This window comes from Chiloscyllium plagiosum, unplaced genomic scaffold (assembly GCF_037043375.1).
Source record: "Chiloscyllium plagiosum isolate Xiang-an unplaced genomic scaffold, Cpla_swu_hap1 HiC_scaffold_1, whole genome shotgun sequence".
Taxonomy (NCBI): domain Eukaryota; kingdom Metazoa; phylum Chordata; class Chondrichthyes; order Orectolobiformes; family Hemiscylliidae; genus Chiloscyllium; species Chiloscyllium plagiosum.
The window spans coordinates 68,216,463-68,238,654 of NW_028270139.1; the positions used below are offsets into that span (position 1 = coordinate 68,216,463).

General features: G+C 38.5%; 1 protein-coding gene across 2 annotated transcripts in view; it reads right to left on the bottom strand.

Annotated features, from left to right (window-relative positions):
* Positions 1-22,192, bottom strand: part of atp8a1 (ATPase phospholipid transporting 8A1) — a 360,724-nt gene that overhangs the window by 11,798 nt on the left and 326,734 nt on the right. For both annotated transcript variants that reach the window (XM_043691994.2, XM_043691984.2), the window contains exons 33-34: positions 4,673-4,761; positions 3,925-4,017 (exon numbers count right to left, since the gene is read on the bottom strand). In XM_043691994.2, the coding sequence (XP_043547929.1) occupies positions 3,925-4,017; positions 4,673-4,761 (182 nt within the window). The remainder of the gene's footprint in view (positions 1-3,924; positions 4,018-4,672; positions 4,762-22,192) is intronic.

Below are 22,192 nucleotides of genomic sequence, written 5' to 3' on the forward strand. Positions count from 1 at the left end.
CTTATTTCCCAAGAGTAGGTCAAGTTTTGCACCTTCTCTAGTAGGTACATCCATATACTGAATCAGAAAATTGTATTGTACACACTTGACAAATTCCTCGCCATCTAAACCCTTAACACTATGGCAGTCCCATGTTTGGAAAGTTAAAATCCCTTACCATAAGCACACTATTCTTCTTACAGATAACAGAAATATCCTTACTAATTTGTTTCTCAATTTCCTGCTGACTATTAGGGAGTCTATAATACAATCCCAATTAGGTGATCATCCCTTTCTTATTTCTCAGTTCCACCCAAATAACTTCACTGGATGTATTCCCAGGAATATTGTCCCCAAGTACAGCAGTAATACTATCCCTTATCAAAAATACCACATCCCTCCTCTCTTGCCTCACTTTTTGACCTTCTTGTAGCATTTGTATCCCAGAACATTAAGCTGCCAGTCCTGTCCATCCCTGAGCCATGTTTCTGTAATTGCTATGATATCCAGTCTCATGTTCCTAACCATGCCATGAGTTCATCTGCCTTCCCTGTTAGGCCTCTTGCATTGTAATAAATGCAACTTATCAGTCCTACCCTTGTTCTATGCTTTTTCCCTGCCTGTCCTGATTTTGGACTCACTTTTCTTTTCAGTTGTACCAGTCTCAGATTGATCTCTTTCCTCACTATCTCTCTGATTCCCACCAATCCCCCAGCTTACTAGTTTAAATCCTCCTGAGCAGCTCTCGCAAATCTCCCTGCTTCTATATTAGTCCCCTTCCAATTCAGGTGCAATCCGTTTTTCTTGTACAGGTCCCTTCTGCTCCAGAAGTGATTCCAATGATGCCAGAAGGTTTCTTACACATCTTGGCAGTGTGGGTGAACAGAGGGATCTGGGTTTGCATATACATAGATCCCTCAAAGTTGCCACCCAAGTGGATAGGGTTGTTAAGAAAGCATATGGTGTTTTGGCTTTCATTAACAGAAGGATCGAGTTTAAGAGCCGCGAGGTTTGGCTACAGGTCTACAGGTCCCTGGTGAGACCACGCTTGGAATATTGTGTCCAGTTTGGTCACCCTACTATAGAAAAGATACAAAGGCTTTGGAGAGTGTGCAAAGAAGGTTTACCAGGATGCTACCTGGACTGGAGGGCTTGCCTTATGAAGAAAGGTTGAATAAGCTCGGACTTTTCTCTTTAGAGGAGGGAGAGAGGAGACCTGATTGAGGTATACAAGATAATGAGTGGAATAGATAGAGTCAATAGCCAGAGACTTTTCCCCAGGGCAGGATTGACTGGTACGAGGAGTCATAGTTTTAAGATATTAGGAGAAAGGTATAGAGGAGACATCAGAGGTAGGTTCTTTATGCAGAGAGTTGTGAATGCATGGAATGCGTTGCCAGCTGTGTGGTGGAAGCAGAGTCATTAGGGGCATTTAGGCAACTGCTGGACATGCACATGCATAGCAGTGAGTTGAGGGGTGCATAGGTTAAGTTGTTATATTTTACATTAGGATTAAGTCTCGGCACAACATCGTGGCCAAAGGGCCTGTTCTGTGCTGTACTTTTCTATGTTCTATGTATTTGCTCGGTATACCATTTGAAACAAAAACATAATCCGTCAGGACAATTGTCTATTTAAACATTGGAAAGCATTTGTTTTACTTTTATACACCTGATTGTCAATCATTCTTGTAAATGTTGTCCTCACTCACTGCAGACTGCCTCATGTAATGCATGCAATAATGGTTTTATTTGTTTTTTCCACACCTCAGCAATTTGTTGAATTTTACTATCTCAAATGTTCTTGATGCTATAAAGATTTGCTTATTCAAAATTGCACATAAGAACATAAGAAACAGGAACAGGAGTTAGCTATTTAGCCCCTCAAAGCCAATACTTCCATTCATTACACGTAGTGGGTGGCACGGTGGCACTGTGGTTAGTACTGCTGCCTCGCAGCGCCAGAGACCCGGGTTCAATTCCCGCCTCAGGCGACTGACTGTGTGGAGTTTGCACATTCTCCCCGTGTCTGCGTGGGTTTCCTCCGGGTGCTCCGGTTTCCTCCCACAGTCCAAAAATGTGCAGGTCAGGTGAATTGGCCATGCTAAATTGCCCATAGTGCTAGGTAAGGGGTAGATGTAGGGGTATGGGTGGGTTGCGCTTCGGCGGGTCGGTGTGGACTTGTTGGGCCGAAGGGCCTGTTTCCACACTGTAAGTGATCTAATCTAATCATTACGATCATGTCTAATCTGCCACCTTAATACTATTTTCCTGCACTATCCGCATCATCCCTTGATTTTTTTAAAATGCATTTAATATGTATATCAGTAGAAACACAGTGCAACTGACACCTAGGACATTAGCTGAACTCAGTAAATACTCTACTATCTCTGAAAATAATTGCATTTCTCTCGCTTTTAATCCCAACATCCTGCAACAAGTTGCTGCCTCAGCATTATATTCACACAGTCAGATCTAAGTTCAGGGATGCCAAATTAAGTTTTTGCCCTAAACGAAACAGCAAAATGTTGAATTTAGACACAAATGAGATTCTGTGATGGTCCTCAACCTCTCTGTTGAATTTAAGGCTCATACCCACATATGCCCTCTGGTTTATCTCATAGTTCTATTGTTGACTCGAGAGTGTGGTGCTGTAAAAGCACAGGTGGTCAGGCAGCATCTGAGGAGGAGAGACAAGGTGAGGGGTTGGGGGTGTGGCGAGGATAGATGGGAAAGGTGGTGGACAGGTCAGGAGGGCAGTGCTGAGTTGGAGGCTTGGGTCTGGGTTAATGTGTGGGGAAAGGAAATAGAAAACTGTTGAAATCCACATTGATCCCGTGTGGTTGCAGGGTCCCACGGCAGAATATAAGGCATTCTTCCTCCAGGCATCAGATGTTAATGGTTTGGCGGTGCAGGCTGCTCAGGACCAGCATGTCCATGACTGAGTGGGGTGGGGGGGGGGGGGGTGGGGAGTTTAAGTGTTCAGCCACAGAGCAGTGGGGTTGGTGGGTGTGGGTGTCCCAGAGATGTTCTCTGAAATGATCTGCAAGAAGGTGTCCTGTTTCCCCTATGTAGAGGAGACCACATCGGGTACAACGGATACAGTAGATGACATTGTTGGAGGTACAGGGAAATTTCTGTCTTCTATTGTTGACTGCCTCAGTTTAATTATTTGCATACTATCACCCTTGGCAAAATTATTTATTTCAGTGTCCTTTTGTCAAGTTAGCTAAAGATGATTGGTTTCACCCCTGCTGATCTTACTTTCTCCAACTGCATACCTGCCTGGAGAAGTCCACACTTAACATAGATCATCAGTACTTGTTAAACTGAAATCATCAACTTTGATACTCAAAACATAGTTTCAATTTGGACCTCAAGCAGGTGTGAATATCTGTCCTCTTCACACTTGGCAAACCCAATCGGTTCTCTGCCTCTTGAGGTTTTGGTTTCCAGATACCACTTGTCCTCTGCAAATTCCTCCAAGGTTATGTTCCACACCTGTTCCAAAAACTCCTCCAGCTATCTCTTCATGCATCCTTTGCTTGTTCAACACTGGATTAATACTCATTTGTCACTCCCTTCTGATTGATATGTGATGGTCCTTTCTTCACTCATTACACTGACTTCAACATCTTTGCTTTAATGATTTACCTTTTGATTTTCAAAAGCCCTAAATGAGTCTTGCATTTTACCACCCCCGTTCTTTCCATTATTACTCTTAATGTGTATGCTGTTTAACTGCTATTTTGTCAGTATACATACTGACACAACTGGTCACTGATCATGGGATATCACTGAAATTGAAGTTCAGCTTCTATAGGTTGCCATTCAAAAATTTATCATTGAGGTTGTTCCTAATTCTTATTTTTTTACAACAAAGGATATTATCCTTATAAGACAGTACCTTAGAAAAAAAATATCAAGTATAGTATGCAATTCATACCTTTTGCCATACACAGCTGCACCTGGATCCTGGAACTGGGCTTCCAATTCTTGAACCTCTTCGACCAGAGTTTTACATAAAGTTCTCTTAATGCTGAAAATGACCATTAAATTGATTCTTAATGACAGATACGTTAGAATTCTCTAGTGGAATTAAAAGTTCAAATTTGGAAAAACAAGTTTCCCTGAATAGTATTTCACGGATTTTGCAGAAAACCATTTACAATTATGCACTAAGGCATAGAAGAAGATCTGCCAAAAAAGTTAAACAAAATAGAAATTAAATCAAAAGAATGCAAAATGAAACATTGACTTATTTAAAAGAACAGCTTCACTGTTTGAATATTCTTTAAAAGTAAGAAGAGATCAAGCCAAAAACTAGCACACCGAGCATCAGATTATAAATTCCATTACAGATAAGGTGCAATTAGAACAGGAGGCTTGTACCATCTCAGTTTCATCATTTTCTCCCTAGTACTTCAATTCATGGTTTCTTTTTGCAAAAGCCTACTAAAGCATCAAAAGTTGCCTTGGTTCACAATTTCCTGAAATGAAGTAATGTCCTTTAAAATAATCACTCTGAACTGAAATTCTATCAAATAATTCAAATACTTGATACCACTATCGTAACTTCGAACTGTCACAATATTTCAGCTTGGTATTTCACTTACTTTAAGAAAAATGAATAACTTTTCTTTTAGAACTAAGAGTTTCAAAACGATTTTTACATTTATTTTTATCATACATACACTTTGTAAGTCACATCCCAGAGAAGAGAAGTAATTGGGATGAAGAATAGGCCCATCCAAAACACACCAGAGCTGAACAACATTACTGCCTAAGGAAGTGAATAAAACATAAATTTTACATTTTAAGCAGTAGCAAATACATTTTCAATACCAAAAATTATTCACAATGTTGTACTAATGGTTCGTTGTCATGAGTCATAGGTAGAAGGAAGATTACCCTCAAATGATTTACCAACAATTACAATAATTTATCAAATACATTTTATTCTTCTGCCTGCATTTTGAGCATAGTGATAGAAATTTTGATGCTTTGGAACAACACAAAAAAGTGAAACAATATCTTGAAGAGTATTAAAAAAAATACAGAAAATATTAGAAATCTGAAATAAATGCAGAAAATGTTGGAGTAATTCAGCATGTTTGGTTGCAGAATTCTGAATTCAATAACATCATATTGGACTTGAAATATTATCTGTTTCTCTCTCCAAATGCTGCCAGACTTGCTACTTTGTTACTTGAAAGATATATGTGCATAGAAGGCAGTGCATCAAAGTTTCTCGAGACTGATTTCTAGGAGATGGGATTGTCCTACGAAGAAAGTTTGTGCAGGATAGGCCTATACTCTCTAGCGGTTGGAAGAATGAAAGGTAATTGTCTTGAAACATAATCAAGAAGGGTTTGATGGGGTAGACGCTGGGAAGATTTAATGCCCCGATTTTGTAGTAAACAAGGAATTGGCCATTTACAATTGATAAGAGGATACATTTCTTTACTCAAAGGAACACAGGCCTCTCAAATTCCTGACTTTAGACAGTTGAGAATGCTCAGTTGAGTATATTAAGATAGAGTTTGGATGCTAAGTGAATTAGCTGATGTAGCAACAATGCAGGAGAAGTGCAACTGAGGAGGAAATCGGCCATGACCATAGCGAACATTGGTACAACAGTTTAGAAAGGCTAAATGTCTTCTCCTGGTCCTATTTCTATGTACTTATATAAAATCATTGTGCCTCAAACTAATCTGATGAGAAACTAAGCATAACACTCAGCTGGACAATGATGGAAATGTTTTGGAGGGTAATGTGGTCAACCATATCAAAGATCACAGACAAGTCAAGAAGGACAAGGAAGAATAGTTTACTTTATCAAAGTCATGGAGGATGTCATTTATGACTTTGATAAGAGCTATTTTGATACATTTTATTTACTACTACCAATACTTTAACTTTTTCTTTTGGAGTTCTCCCCTCCTGCTTTCTAATGTCTCCACTCTCAACTTCTCTTATTTTTATATTTCCTCTGCTAATTTCAGAAGTGAGACTTTTGAACAAAGCCTTATTATGCACTTGTTCTCATCACATGAACATGTCTCAGCTTGTGATTCATGAGGTTAAGTTAAAACCCTTGCCAACGATTTGCAAACAAAATCTAGGCTAATACTTCAGGGTAGTGGAGGAGTGCTGATAAGTAAGAGATGTCATGTTTTGGATGAGACATTAAACAGAATTCACCTTCTTATTCAGCTGGATGTACAAGATACTGCATCACTTTTTCTTTGAAATGAAGGAAAGTCTGCCATTAACCCACCCAATATATTTCCTCAACTATACTGCAAAATTGCAAAAACAGACTAACTGGCTATTCATCTCACTTGCTGCTGGGGTATTTTGTAAGCAAATAGACATCACCATTTAATAAGCATTTGTGATTAAGTTTTTCAAATCATTTCCAAATTATTTTTCAAGTAAGCTGTCTAGCACTTTGGAACAGCCTGAAAACAAGAATGTAAAATCAATTCAGGTTCTTTTGCCTTTCTTTCCTTTTTCTCCCTTCTACATAAGTAATCGGTCATTTTTTCATATTATGCACAGTTTTGACAATTCAAGGCATTTCTGTCTCAGTTGTCTCTTTAATAGGAAAGCCCTTTCCTTTACATCTCAAGTACTGGATCCTTCACATCTTCTTTCACTATTCTATCAGCCAGCTGTCACCCTCCTCTGATGTCTAAATGGATTCTTGTCCTCGACAATTTACCTCAACTCCAATCACTGTCCCTGAACAAAGGCATCACTATTGGGATCTGCAACAATCTTTGCTACACCTGGGATTCTGTAGGACATGTGGTTCATTCTTGTTCCAATCCCTCAATGGCTTCTGACTTCAATGCCACAATCTCTCATATCAGTCCAATTATTGTGCAATCGCTTCTTTCTACAGTTGTTCAAAGGATGAGAATTTCATTAACGTTTTTTCCTTCCCACACGTCACAAAACATTACTTTTTTCTTGATTTGGAGATGCCGGTGTTGGACTGGGGTGTACAAAGTTAAAAATCACACAACACCAGGTTATAGTCCAACAGGTTTAATTGGAAGCACACTATCTTTTGGAGCGACGCTCCTGATCATCTGATGATCATCTGATGAAATCACCTGATGAAGGAGCGTCGCTCCGAAAGCTAGTGTGCTTCCAATTAAACCTGTTGGACTATAACCTGGTGTTGTGTGATTTTTAACTTTACTTTTTTCTTGGCCTCGAGAATCTTATTTTTCTGATCTTGCCATATTTTTCAAACTGGTGCACCATTGCCTGGGAAAATTCTACCCTTACTGTGAGAAGATTATTTGAATTTACCATCAAAAGCAAAACAGGCTGATGAAAAAGTAGTTTAAATTGGGAATGATAGGCATATCTCATGAATTTAGTTAAAATTTGAGGTGACCACTAATATGGTGGATCAGGGAATACCAATGTTCTCTGTGTGGACTTCAAGAAGATATCTGATAAAATTCCATACAGGAGATTATTGGCAACAGTGAAAACACATGGAGCTGAATAATCTTGTAACATGGGTTGGTAATACATTGGAGATAAGAACGATAGGAAGTGATATTCTCTAGGATCTATGCCGGGACTGCAATATTTCACCAGATATATTAATCAATTAGATGAAGTAATTAAGAGTTGTATATCTATATCCATAGCTAACATAAAGCTAAGAGGGCACAGTAAGTTGAGAGATGACAGGAAAATTTTCAAAGGATAAAGACTGAGTGACTAATTTTTGATACGTGGAATTCAATGTAGGAAAATAGGAGGCCATCCAATTCAGATCCGAGAAAATATTCCAATTTGGTTTTCTTAGTGGGGAGAGAAGAAACTGATTTAAGTGTCCATATATACAAATCATTAAATACTATTTTATTTAATCTAGTTTTTCACCAGATTAAATTACCAGATTTTCTAGTAGGTTGCGTTCCTACTTTTCCACTAGCCTTGTCATTCTAGGTTAGTTGGTGCTGTCAAAGAAGCCCTGGGGAACTGCTACAGTACATCTTCAAGATGGTGGAGAGCATGAATGTTAAAGTTGGTGGATGGGGTAGTCATCAAGGTTTGTTCTGGATGGTATCAAGCTTCTAGAGTGTTGCTGGAGCTGCATTCATCCAGACAAGTGGTCAGCATTCCATCACACTCCTGACTTGTACCTGAATTTAGGGAGTCCGGAGATGACTTACTTGCAGCAGAATTCCTAAAGTCTAACTTGCTATTATAGTCACAATATTTAAATAGCTGTCCAGTTCAATTTCTGCTGAATGGTAAACTCCAGAATGTTGATAGTGGGAAATAGAGTGGTTGTAATTTAATTGAATGGGAAGGGGACATAATGGTTAGATTCTCTTTTGTTTGAGGTGGTTATTACCATGCACTTGTGTGATACAAATGGAAATGTTGGTGGTTAACTCAATGAAGAGACATAATAGAATAGAATTAGAGAAACACTTCCTTTGCTGGAAGAGTTGTGAACAAGGAGGCACAGTCTTAAAAATTGAATTTCACATTCGAGGAGCAATCAGGAAGCATGTCTTCATAAAAAAAGCAGCTGAAATCCAGAACTCCCTTCCCCAAAAGGTTATAAGTCCTAGGCCAATTAAAATTTGACACAAGGATGATAGGTTTTTGTTGGGAATTGAATCGCCGAGTGTGCTTGAGGGATTTGTTCTATGTTAAACCCATTTGCAGTTCCTCTGTAATATGTCATTCTATTTGACTCTTATATTTGTTGTTTCCCTGCCCATTTGTCATATCCCTAAAAGAGGCTAAATATTTTCAACTTTTAATTTGCGATACAGGGTCTGCATTTAAAACATTAACATATTTTGCTTTTTATCAATGTACATAGTGAGTATTTTCAGCAAATTCCACTTTTATTTTAGATTGCCAGTTTGTTTTTACTATAATATGTGAATTACATATCTGCCACCCTATTATAGAACAGTTTTGTGCAATAGCAATCAACAAGTTTGAAAAATGAAATATATATTTATTTATTCTCTCTTTTGACTGGCTGACAATATCTGTCATCAAGTGCCATGCAATAAAAATAGCTTTCATCTTCCAAATGATGTGACATGCTTCAGCTGCTTGTTAAAACTGCAGTCAAAACAAACCTTTTTCCATCATGTAAGATGCACCATGAGGAGAGTTAGATTACAGATAGCAATCAAGGTAAATGCATCATTTTTATAGCTCACAACGAAGTACCATTCGACTTCTACAAGAAGTGTCTTTCACATTTTTTTGCAATTACTTGTTAAAGATAGATTAAAAAGAAAGACAATATGTTCATGATCTATTTTAGCTACACTTCCGTATTTACTGCATCACCAAATGACTTGCAATTTATTAATCTTAATGGTTTAAAATTAACATTGATGATTATAGATCTGCACATTTTCTTTCTCAAAATCTTGAGATTCCTCTATTAACATTAAAACAGCTGGTATCCTCCCAACTGATATTGTCACCAAATTAATCATTATATGCTCAACTTGACAGTGCCTGTAAATTTTCAGATCTCAGCTGTGGAGTATACCCAAGTGTATCTCTGTTCCAGACAAGCACCAAAACATGTTTGACAGATGTGTCTAGAAAGATATTTGAGCAGGGTGAAAAGTCTTGAGTGAAAATTGTAATTATTTATTTTTTCACATTTGGGTGAACAAATCCACAAGGATAGGATTATAAGTACTTTCATATACTTTTATTGTGGCACAAGAACAAGCTGTAATAAACCTTACAGGCTCTTTCATTGCATGTTTAAGACATGATGGGAAGATTTAAATCATTGCGGCTCATGGATGAGTGATGGGCTTGTTTTTAAAAGGGCCTCTTTAACAGCCACTGATTGACTAGATTTCCTCCCTTTCCTCTCCCTTCCCTCCCATAAATCTCAATGTTTTCTGAAAATAGTTTGTCTTATGTAGATATATGTAATTATTTTGATGAGAGCAGTTTGGAGGTTCAGGGTATTGTCTCACTTTGGCACAATTGACCAAATAAAAATTGATACCCCAGTTGTCAACTGGTAGGATTGGTACAATGCCCAGGGTACAGCAACTACCACTTAGGGCTTAAAACGTTTGCCCAGATATACCTCCAGATCTCTCATTCATGAATTTAAATTTACATTTATGATGGTGCATCTATAATTGCAGCAAGTCTTGAAGCTTAACACATCACTTCAGATTGGTGCAGTATTTAAACTTTGAATAGTTTATTTTAGAAGCATTTAATAAACAGTTCTCTTTTTATCCCCTATTTGTGCCATTCCTGAAACCATCCATATGTAGGCTTAATTATCTATTGTTTTACTTATTCACTATCCATGTTATGCAGGAAAGGATGACTTGACTTCATAAGACATGGCATCTAATAATTAAACTGCCTTTGAAAATGAAAATCTATATACTGTTTCAAACAATAATTGAACAATACATTGAAACAATATTTCAGACAACTTTGTTTAAAGAGAGTTAAATTTAAAATGAAACAATATCAATTTCACATTTTCATGTTATTAGAAAGCACAACATTCTGTTTATAGAACATAGAACAACACAGCACAGAATGGGCTCTTTAGCTCAATGTCGTGCCAAACATGACTCCAAATTAAACTAATCCTTTCTGCTGGTTCTTGGTCCATATCCCTCCATTCCTTATGTATTCACATGCTTATTTGAAAGCCCCTCAAACGTTCCCAATCGCATCTACCATTCCACTAAAAGTCTTCCATCTGTTACATATTTGAAGGCACAGAATAGGCTGTTTTGATCTTTTTTAAATGAGCAATTCAAACTAAAAAGTCACTCACCCAACAAACACCTATTTTTTGTTTAAAAACAGGAAAAATCAGATTGCTTAAAATAGCTTCCAAAGATCAAGCAGTGGCAATAATGTTTTCTCACACATACCATTACAAGTTTCCAAAAATTTATAACACATCAAATTAATAACACAATCAAAATCAATGTTGGGGAAACCCTCCCCTCAAACTTGACTATCTCCAATACTTAAAATAACTTTGCTCCCTCTTGACTGAAACATCACTTTTATTACCACTCCAACAGTGACTATCCTTGGACCAAAAACAATCATTGAATGTAGAAACAATTTGATGATCAAAGGATAAAAACATTATACAAAGTTTGTCCTTTCTGCTCTGTTACATGAAGATTAAAAACAAGGAACAAGTATAAATGAGCTTGCTTTGCCATTCAATAAGATCATGGCTGATTTGATTTGAACTTCAACTCTACATTCTTACGTACCCCCAATAATCTTTCACTCCTTTGGTGACCAAGAATATATCTACTGCTTGCTTAAAAATATTTAAAGCTTTTGCATCCATTGCCTTGAGTTAGGGAAGTCCAACAATGTACAACCCTCAAAAATTTTCCTTTTCCCCCTCATCTCTGCCTTAAATGGGTGGATCCTTATTTTTACACTATGATCCCGAGTTCTAGGTTCTCCCACAAGAAGAACATCCTTTCCACAGCTACCCGATCAAGTCCTCTTATGATCTTATGCTCCAATTAATTTACTTCTAAGTCTTCTAAACTTCAGACAATAAATGCTTCTCTGCCTAGCCTTTCCTCACAAGACAGTTTGCTCATTCTAGGTATTAGTTTAGTAAACCTTGTTTGAACTGCATGGTGTGTGGTGAACAGTACTTTCCACAGTACTCCAGATGTCATCTCATCAGTGACCTGTATAACTGACGCATAACCTTCATAATTTTTCATTGAATTCACTTCGTAATAAAAATAACGTGCCATTTGCTTTCTTGATTACTTGGTATAACTGCAAAGTAACCTTTTGAGACAAAAACAGAAATCGCTGAAGAAACTTGTGGCAGCAACTGTGGAGAGAAAGCAGAGTTAAATGTTTCAGATCCAGTGACGACTTCTTCAGGACTGATTGTAGCTCGGAAATGGTGTACATGCTGAAGATGGGGAGGGGGGAGGAGTAAACAATGGGTAGAGAGGGGCCCAGAGAAAAAGAGAATAGCAGTCGGGCAGACAAAAGAATAGGTAATGGTTAGTCTAGGAGAATAAATTGTTGCTAATGGGGACCATTAGTAGCTGACCATGAGTTGGTTGTGGTAGCAGCCCATGTGATGAGAGGGCTGGGGAAAGGACAAGGAAGATGATACTCAGGGCCTAAAATTATGGAACTCTATATGACTTCCTGAAGACTGCAAGATCCCAAGCAGAAAATGAGATTCTGCTCTTCCAGTTTGCACTAAGCTTTGCTGGAGTGCTGCAGTGAACCTGAGCGAGATGTTGACCAGAGAACATGGTGGCAGGCAACCAGAAGCTCAGGGTCATTGTTGCAGCCGAAATGTAGATTTTACGCAAAGTGGTCACCCAGTTTGCATTTTGTCTTCTTACTGTTGAGGAGACCACATTGTGAGCAAAATACAGGAGACTAGATTGAGTGATGTGTAGATAAATTACTTCTTTACCTGGAAGGTGTGCCTGGGGTCTTGGTCGATGAAGGAGGAGGAAGTAAAGGGACATGTGTTACATCTTATACATTTGCATGGAAAGGTGTCATGGGAATGTGGGAAGGTACAGAGCGTGGAGGAGGACTGGACCAAGTAGTTGCATAGGGAAAGGAAGGCTGACAAGGGAGTGGAGAGAGATGTGTGTCTGGTGGTGACATTTTGCTGGAAGTGGCAAAATTGGCAATTTATTATCCTTTGGATGTTGATGCTGGTGGGATGAAGTGTGAAGACTGGAGAACCCTATCTCTGTTGTGGCGGGAACAGAAGGGGTGAGGGCAGAAGTGCAGGAGGTGGGTCAGAGACATTTAAGGACCCTGTCATTCATAGTGGTGGGAATCATCGGTTGAGGAAAAAGGTGGCCATTTCAGTGGTCCCCTTGTGGAAGCTGATATTATCAAAAGGTAACTGAGAGAGATAGTGAATTTGCAGTGGATGCAGGTGGCCAGCTTATCCCCAGAAATGGAAACAGATGTCGAGGAAGGGAAAATAGGAAACAGAAATGGATCAGGTGAAAGTGAGAGCAGGGTGGAAATTGGAGGCAAAATTGCTATTCTGGAAGAGAGGAAAGCACCACGATGTATCAGAGAAAAGAGTTGTGGGATGGACCCCCAAGTAGGATTGGAACAAGGAATGTTTCACGTACCCCACAAGAAACAAGCAAAGCTGGGGCCCACGCAGGTATCCACGGTCACATGTTTGATCTGAACAAAGCGAGAGGTGTTAAAGGAGACATTGTTCAGAAAGAGGACAAGCTCGATGAGGCAGAGGATGATGGTGGTGGATGGGGATGGTTCAAGGCTTTATTTTTCAGGAAAAAGTGGAGAGTCCTGAGACATTACACTCCTTTTGCTCGATTTTTGCCCGCTCAGAACCTATCTATATCTCTTTGTAGGAACCTATGTCCTCTTCACAACTCTTCATTTTCTTACCTATCTTTGTGCCATCAGAAAATTTAGCTTCTATATGTTCAATCCTTTCATCGAAATCATTTATATAAATTGTAAAGAGCACTGACCCCTGTGGCACATCATTCATGACATCTTAGCAGCCTGACAAAGACCCATTTATTCCTACTTGTTGCTTCCTGTTAGTCAGCCAATCTTCTAATATGCTAATATGTTACCTCCAGCACCGTGAGTTTTTATTTTGTGCAATAATCTTTGATGTGGAACTTCATCAAATGCCTTCTGGATATCTAAGTATAATGCACCCAGTGGTTCCCTTTTATTTACAGCAAATGTTACTCCTACAATGAACTCCAACAAATTAGTAAACATGATTTCGCTTTGAAAAACCATGTTGGCTCTGCCTGATTTTGTTGATTTTATGCAAGTGCCCTTTTATAACATCTTTAATAATATGATGTAACATTTTCCCAATGATATATGATAAGCTAACTGACCTTCTTAATTACCTGTTATACCTGCGGACCAACCTTCTGTGATTCATGCAAAAGGACACCCAGGTCCCTCTGCAAATCTGCATGCTGCAATTTTTTTACCTTTCAAATAATAGTCTTTTTTTACTGTTATTCCTACCAAAACAGATGACTTCACATTTACTAACATTGTACTCAATTTGCCAGACCATTGCCCACTCACTTAAACTATGTCCCTTTGCAAAGTTTCAGAGTGCTCTGCACCTTTTGCTCTACCACTCATCCGAGTGTCATCTGCAAACTTCGACACGCTACACATAGTCCGCAACTCCAAATCATCTATGTAAATTGTGAATAACTGTGGTCCCAACACTGATCCCTGAGGCACCCCAGGGATTGCCAACCAGAAAAATCACTCATTTATCCCCACACTTTGCTTCCTGTTAGTTAACCAATTCTCTCTCCGTGCTAATACATTGCCTGTAACGCCATGCATCTTTATCTTATGCAGCAATTTTTTTTGTGCAGCACTCTGATGAATGCTTTTTGGAAATCTAAATACACCACATCTATTGGGTTACTGTTGTCCACTGTGCTCATAATGTTTTCATAGAATTCCAGTAGATTAGGTAAGCATGACCTGCCCTTCACGAACCCACACTACGTCTGCCCAACGGTACAGTTCCTATCGAGATGTCTTGCTATTTCTTCCTTAATAAGTTCAAGTATTTTTCCCACTACAGAAGTTAAGCTAACCGGTCTATAATTCCTCATCTTTTGACTATCTCCTTTCTTAAACAGTGGCATCACATTTGCTGTTTTCCAATCTGCTGGAACTGTCCGAGAACCCAGAGAATTTTGAAAAATTACTACAAGTGTGTTTGCTATGTCTCCCGCCGTCTCTTTTAGTACCCTGGGATATATTAGGGTCAGGAAACTTGTTTACCTTGAGTACCATTAGCTTGCCCAACACTACCTCTTTTGTGATAATATTGGTTCTAGGTCCTCACCTACCTTAGTCTCCTTGTCAATTACTGGCATGTTATTCATGTCCTCCACACTGAAGACCGACACAAAATATCTGTTAAATGCCTTGGTCATTTCCTCATATCCCATTACTAAATCCCTCTTCTCATCCTCTGTTTACTGACCAAAGTTTAGAACATAGAACATAGAAGAATACAGCGCAGTACAGGCCCTTCGGCCCTCGATGTTGCGCCGATCCAAGCCCACCTAACCTACACTAGCCCACTATCCTCCATATGCCTATCCTATACCTTAGCTACTCTTTTTCATTTTATATTTTTTGTAGAAACATTTGTTATGTCTTTATATTCTGAGCTAGTTTACTTTTATAATCTCTCTTACTTTTCTTTCTAGCATTTTTAGCGATGACATTTCTGTTGATCTTTAAAGTTTTCCCAATTTTCTAGTTTCCAGCTAGTCTATGCCACGTTGTATGCCTTCTCTTTCACTTTGATAGCCTCCCTTATTTCCTTAGACACCCATGGCAGATTACCCCTTTTCCTACAGTCCTTCCATTTCATTGGTAAATGCTTTTGCTGAGCACTTTGAAAAATTGCTTTGAAAATCCTCCACTGTTCGTCAACTGTCCCACCATAAAGTCTTTGCTTCCAGTCTACTTTAGTCAACTCCTCCTTCATCTTATTGTAGTCTTCTTTATTTAAGCACAGGACACAAGTATTGGATTTTATCTTCGCACTTTCCATCTGTATTCTAACTTCAACCATACTGTGATCGCTCCTTCCAAGAGGATCCCGAACTGTGAGATCATTAATTATTCCTGCCTCATTACACAGCAATTTTTGATTTTACACCAAGTCTCACTAGCTACTTCTTTTAAACTGTAGGATGAAATCCATCAGGACCTAGGATATATTAACTCACAGTTCCAACAATTAATTCAGTACTTCTTCTCTGGTAACTGTAATTTTAAATTTTTTTGCTCTCTGTCAATTTCTAAGTTACAGCTATTTCTGTGATGTTGCTTGTATTCTTGTTAGCGAAGACCACAGCAAAGTACCTGTTCAATTTGTCTGCTCTCTTTATCCTCAATTACTAATTCCCCAATGTATTTTCTATGGAAGCAACACACTGTTAATTCTTTTCTTTTTTAAGAATCTGAAAAAAACCTTTTCCGATCAGATGTTGGGAAACTTGAAAGGATGCAGAATAGATTTACAAGGATGTTGCCAGGGTTGGAGGGCTTGAGTGAGAGGAGAGGCTGAACAGATCCATGTCAGATGCCATATCACTTAACCTTCACTCCTCCCTAGAGTATCTTGACACCAAGAACAGCTACATAAAAATCCTACTCATTGATTACAGTTCAGCCTTCAACACTATTACCCCCTCCAGACTGATTACTAAACTTAGTGATCTCCGACTAAGCCCCACTCTCTGCAATTGGATCCTCAGTTTCTTGACCTACAGGCCACAATCAGTGAAGATTGGGAACAATATTTCATCCTCACTAACACTCAACACTAGAGCCCCCCCCAGGGGTGTGTACTCAGCTCCCTACTGTATTCACCGTATACCCATGACTGCGTCGCTAAGTACCAGACTAATGCCATTTACAAGTTCGCTGATGACACCACCTTGGTCGGTCGAATCTCAGATGGTGATGAAACAGACTACAGATGGGAAGTGGAAGACCTGGAAAAATGGTGCACTGAGAACAACCTAGCTCTCAATGCTAGCAAAACCAAGGAACTCATCATTGACTTTCGGCGGGATGCTACTCATGCCCCCTACACATTAACAGCACAGAGGTGGAACGAGTGGAGAGTGTCAAGCTCCTGAGAGTGGTCATCCACAAGCTTTCTTGGACTCCTCATGTGGATGCACTGGTTAAAAAGGCCCAATAACGTCTCTTCTTCCTCAGGTAGCAGAGGAAATTTGGCATGACGGCAAATACCCTTGCCAACTTTCAAAGGTGCACCATCGAGAGTATTCTGTCTGGATGCATCACTACCTGGTATGGCAACTGTACCATTCAAGATCGGAGACAGTTACAGAGAGTGGTGAACTCGGCCCAGACAATCCCAAAGGCCAACCTCCCATCTATAGAATCCATCTGCCAGGCACTCTGTCAAGGAAAGGCCGCCAGCATTCTCAAAGATCCATCCCATCCTGGCAGTGTTTCTTTACAACTTCTACCGTAGAAGGTACAGAAGCCTGAACATGCACAAGCCAGTTTCGTAACAGTTTCTACCCTACTGTTGTTAGAATACTGCATGGACTTATAAACTCTTAATATTCGCCTGTTACTGTGTTTTTGTATTTGCCGCTGTTTACCTGTTATTTGCTTATCTATGCTATTTAACTATGTGACCTGCTCACAAGACACTGTGCTTCGGTACACGTGACAATAAACTCAATTCAATTCAAAGTCAACTGAAAGCAGAACAGCATCAGTCCATACTTGAAAATCACAACAAAAACAGAAATTTCTGGAAAATCTCTCAACATCTGGCAGCAACTGTGGAGAGAAATCAGAGTTAATGTTCTGGTTCTAGTGACCTTTCTACAGAAGGGTCTGGAAAATGAAAATGTTCTGATTTATGCATCCAGATGCCTTTTAAATGTTAAAATTACACCCGTAACCTCCATTTCCTTTGGTAGCTTGCTCCATACATGCACTAGCGTCTGCACGAAAAACTTACCCCTCAGGTCCTTTATAAATCTCTCCCCTCTCACTTTAAGCTCGGAGACAGTCATTGTCCGCCACTTGTGTGCCGCAAATGTCATTTCCCACTTGTTAGTCCAAGCCTGGATATTGTCCAAGTCTTGCTGCATTTAAACTTGGACTGCTTCAATGCAGGAGTATTTGGAATGGTGCTGCACATTGTGCAATCCCCACTTTTGAGCTCATGATGAAGGGAAGTTCATTGATGAAGCAGCTGAAGGTGGTCATCCCTAGGACATTACTCTGAAGAACTCCTGCAGAGGTTTTGGTTTCTTGAAAAATCACAACTTTACAAACAGCCTTGAGTCATGTGGTTACAGCGTTAAGTCCCACTATAACACAATCTGGGTTGACAGTCAAATGGATTTCTGAGGGAGCACTGAAGCTGGTGTTGTTTTAACGAGGCATTTAAATGGAGACCGTTTATTGAACATAACACATACAATAACAGAGGTAGGCCATTATGACCCTTTAAGTCTGCCTGTGGCTGATTGATTGTGGCCTTAGCTTCAAATTTCTGCCTGCTCCTTATACCCTGGATTCTCTCCTATTAAAACTCTGACTCACTCATTCTTTTCTCCTAAGTCAATAATATAGATTGTAAATAGTCAAGGCCTCAGCATTGACCACTGTGTGACTCCATTAGTTACAATTTGCCGACCAGAAACAGCCATCTATTCTGACTGTTTCTTTTTAGCTAGCCAATCCCTTACCTATCTTAATATACCACCCCAACTTGATAATCTCATTTTATGTAGAAGGGTCACCATTTCTGAGGCACGTTATCAAATGTCTTTTGGAAATCCAAATATACTATGTGTACACCCTGTACACCCTACTTAGTACATTCTCAAAGTACTTTATCAAGCACATTAGAAAAACATGCTGACTTCCTAAGTGCATTAAATTGCTCCGAATGTCCTCTACTTCCTTAATAATGGATCCAAGCACTTTCCCATTAACAGATTTTAGGCTCTTTGACTTGTAACAGCTTTTTGTCTCAGTTCTTTCCTTGAATAAAACTATTATTTTTGTGGATTTTCAATCCTCAGATCAAGGACAGTTTGGAAGATAATAATCAATGGATCCAGTATCTCTCCATACCTGAGGATGCAGGTCAACAATGATCGGAACTTGTCAGCTTTTAGATTAATTCATTTTTCAAGAATTCTCTCTCATATAATAGTGATTGTTTCAAGTTCTGCCCTCACTTCTACCCCTTTGTTCTTCAACTATTTTTCCTTAGATGCTTGTTTTCTACTGGAAAGACAGACACAAAATGGTGGCACAAAGTCTCTGTCATTTCCTTATTTCCAAGTTTGATTATTTAAAGTACCAATAATAAGTTCACCTACTCTTTTCCATTTTATTTACCTGTAGAAGCTCTTAATGGTTGCTTTATATTTCTAGTTATTTTACACTCACATTCTAACCTCTTCATTTTAGTCATCCTTAGCTTGTTTCTAAAACCTTCCCAATTTTCTGGCTTACCACTAATCTTTGCCTTTCCTTTCCAGTTGTGACTGCAGTGTCACTTTCTCATTGAGCGTTTCTTCCTCAATGAATATATCTTACTTAAAAATTAGAACAAATACGCTTAAATGTCTGCTACAGCTTTTCTACCATTTTAGATTTTGACCTATTTTCTCCAGGGGATTGTAGCTTTGTGCTCTTTTCCATTATCTTCAATTAAAAGACTAGCTTCAGGACGATAGAGAGGATTCTAACACACTATTCAATAAAAATCAGGGAAATTTGCTAATTATATTTTAATATTTCTCAACCAATGGACTGAATTGTATGTCTACTGGGGATGCGATGGCTGAAGGGGTGGGGCATGAAACTGGATGCCATGGCACAGACACCGTACTTGTTGCTTAATTATTTCTGCAGGTACTCTACGTCAATTAATAACTACTTAAGAACCTCGTACTGTCACCACTGTTGTTTCCAATGAAAGAGTCCAACAGTACCAAGTAACCCTCATACACTTTTTTTAAAATAATGATTCTTTCATTGGATTTTGGGAGTCACTGACAGGGCCAGGATTTGGTGCCTTGAATTAACTGGATCACAAAGTCATTTTAAAGAGCAGTTAAGAGTCAATCATATTTCTGTGGATTTTGAATTACATTAAGATCAGGCCAGGCAAGGATATCAGATTTCTTTCCCTAACCAGATGGATTTTTACAACACCTATAGTTACCATGGTCATAATCACTGAAAGGAACTTTATTTTTCAAATTAACTAATGGGATTTATATTCTACCAGCTGCCTGGTGGAATTTGAATCTGTACCCTCAGAGTATTTGCATAAATCTCTGGAGGGGGGACACTATCACCCTTCCTTGCATAAAATTCAGTCCAACATTTCAAACTGAGTTTCTGACCATTTATCTCATTGCAGCTACAGCCTGGTCAATTTTATATACATCAATTCTACCCTTCCACTCTCTCAACATGATTAGACTTTGTGACTAAAACTAACTCAGTTGTTTCTTGTTAGCAGAAAACTGAACTAATTCTATTATTAAAAAAGGAAAGAACTACTCAATCCCATGAAGTGTATCTTGGATCATTTGTAATGAAATGCCCCACAACATCTTTATGCCTTACAATAATTATTTTTTTTCTCTTGGTTGGCAAGCTTTTGATCATGAGGTACGTTCATTAACTTTAAATGAGAGCATTTACCAATACAAAACAGACCAAACTGTTTGGTGACTTTAGCATTACCAGAACAACTTCAAAGTGTTCCCACTTTCGCATGTTAACTTTTCTTTCAATTGCCAGAAACATTTTGAGAACAAAGAATAAAGTTTAGCTTGCATTATCTTATTAAGTTGGGGGAGAAGACTAAACAGAAAACCAGTATGAAAACATTTGCCATAATTTTCTCCTGCAATGTCACTAATTTGAACAGAATTTTTAAACAGGCAACAATACAAAGTGCGTAACTGGTGTCAGTTACTAGTAAGTAGTAACTGACACCAGTTTCAATTTTGGAAGAAATGAGATTGCATTTTAAGTTCATGTAAAATTATTGTGGATTTCCATTGACATCAACTACATATTTAACATTTTCAAAATTGTTAAATAATATTTAATTCTGACAAGAGTCATCCCAATTGTTATCCATAATTCATTTTGCTACATTTTAAAAGGTAAGTGCTAGCGCTCTTTCATTTTCTGAATAAGACAATAGTCCTCCGTTTCAGTCATCAGAACTAATTTGTAGTAAAGAAAATCTATATTAACTATTTTAATACCATTTTGGATGAGAAGGACAAATAATGCAGGAAGCTTTATGTTCATGTAGTCTAATCCAAGTTGGTGATTTTATTCTCTGATTAAGCTGAAGACTGTTGAAGTTGCCTGTGCCGAGTTAATCGTAACTATTCTAATTTCAGTTCTGAAGAGAGGACAATTGGGACCTGCTATTCAAATTTCAGTGCCTTTAGAAATGATCAAAATGAATTAAAAAGACAAAGTTTTTATTTTATATTTGAAAGCCTGTCAGATTTTGTACTGCAGAGGTAATCCAAAGCTCAAAGATTTAAACCTCACATTCGTATTGAAAACAGAGAGTTTCATTGTATTTTGTACGAAGGGAAAAATAAAATCCCAGAGGTATTTCCTTCCTTTCTGTACAAAAGCTCTCCCCTCAACACCCCCCCTACCCCCCAAACACTGTGTAGAAACCATTTTTGTTTCTAACTTTTCACATCCCTCCACACACAGGCAAATCATCTGGGAAACAGAAAAGTGATCCTTTTCATATAATACTGGTAACAGGGGCAGTCTGTTCTGGGGACAGGTCCCGGCTGCCTCTGTGCACGGTTTACAAATTGTTCCTAATGTGTGAAATTTGTGGCCCATGCCAAACTTCTTCTCTAGGCCTTAGCCCCTTCAAATGGGATTCTGTCACAAAAGTAGCTCCCAGGGGGATTCACAAGGGATCAGAAATCACAGAGTCACAAAGCTTGGTGTTTTGAAGGCCCAATAGGCCCCAAAGGGAAAACAACAAGTCTGCTGTCTATACAACATGACAGCTGCTCAGATTAAGAGTTCAGCTTCAATTTTTTTCCAAGGAGCTTCTTCAAAACACATCCACAACAATTCAAAATAAATTTTATTTCATAATATACATATAAAGGATTTAATATTTAATTATTTCAATTTTTGGTGTCATACCAACACTATAGTAAGTAAATGAATTTGACACCTCTCCACTTGTCATTCAGAAACATGACATTGAGAAAGAGACAATGTTGGTTTACTAAAATCTCTAATATGAAATGCAAATTTGTCAGTACAAATGTGGGCTATTTCCATCCTCGTCCATCAATATTACTTTTTAATAATGACCAGGAAACAAAAGTATAAAGAAGAGCAAAGGTGTTCTGCATTGTTAAAAATGCATATATGCTAACCTGCAAGCTGAAAGGAGTGAATACCCTAATTATCCATGTGTGCCACATGGAATTACTAAATTCTAATCAGGTAAATTGGTATGCAGCTTTAGAAATTTAAGATATTGCTTCACCTAATTTGGAAGTGAGGTTTAAAACACACATTCAATGAAA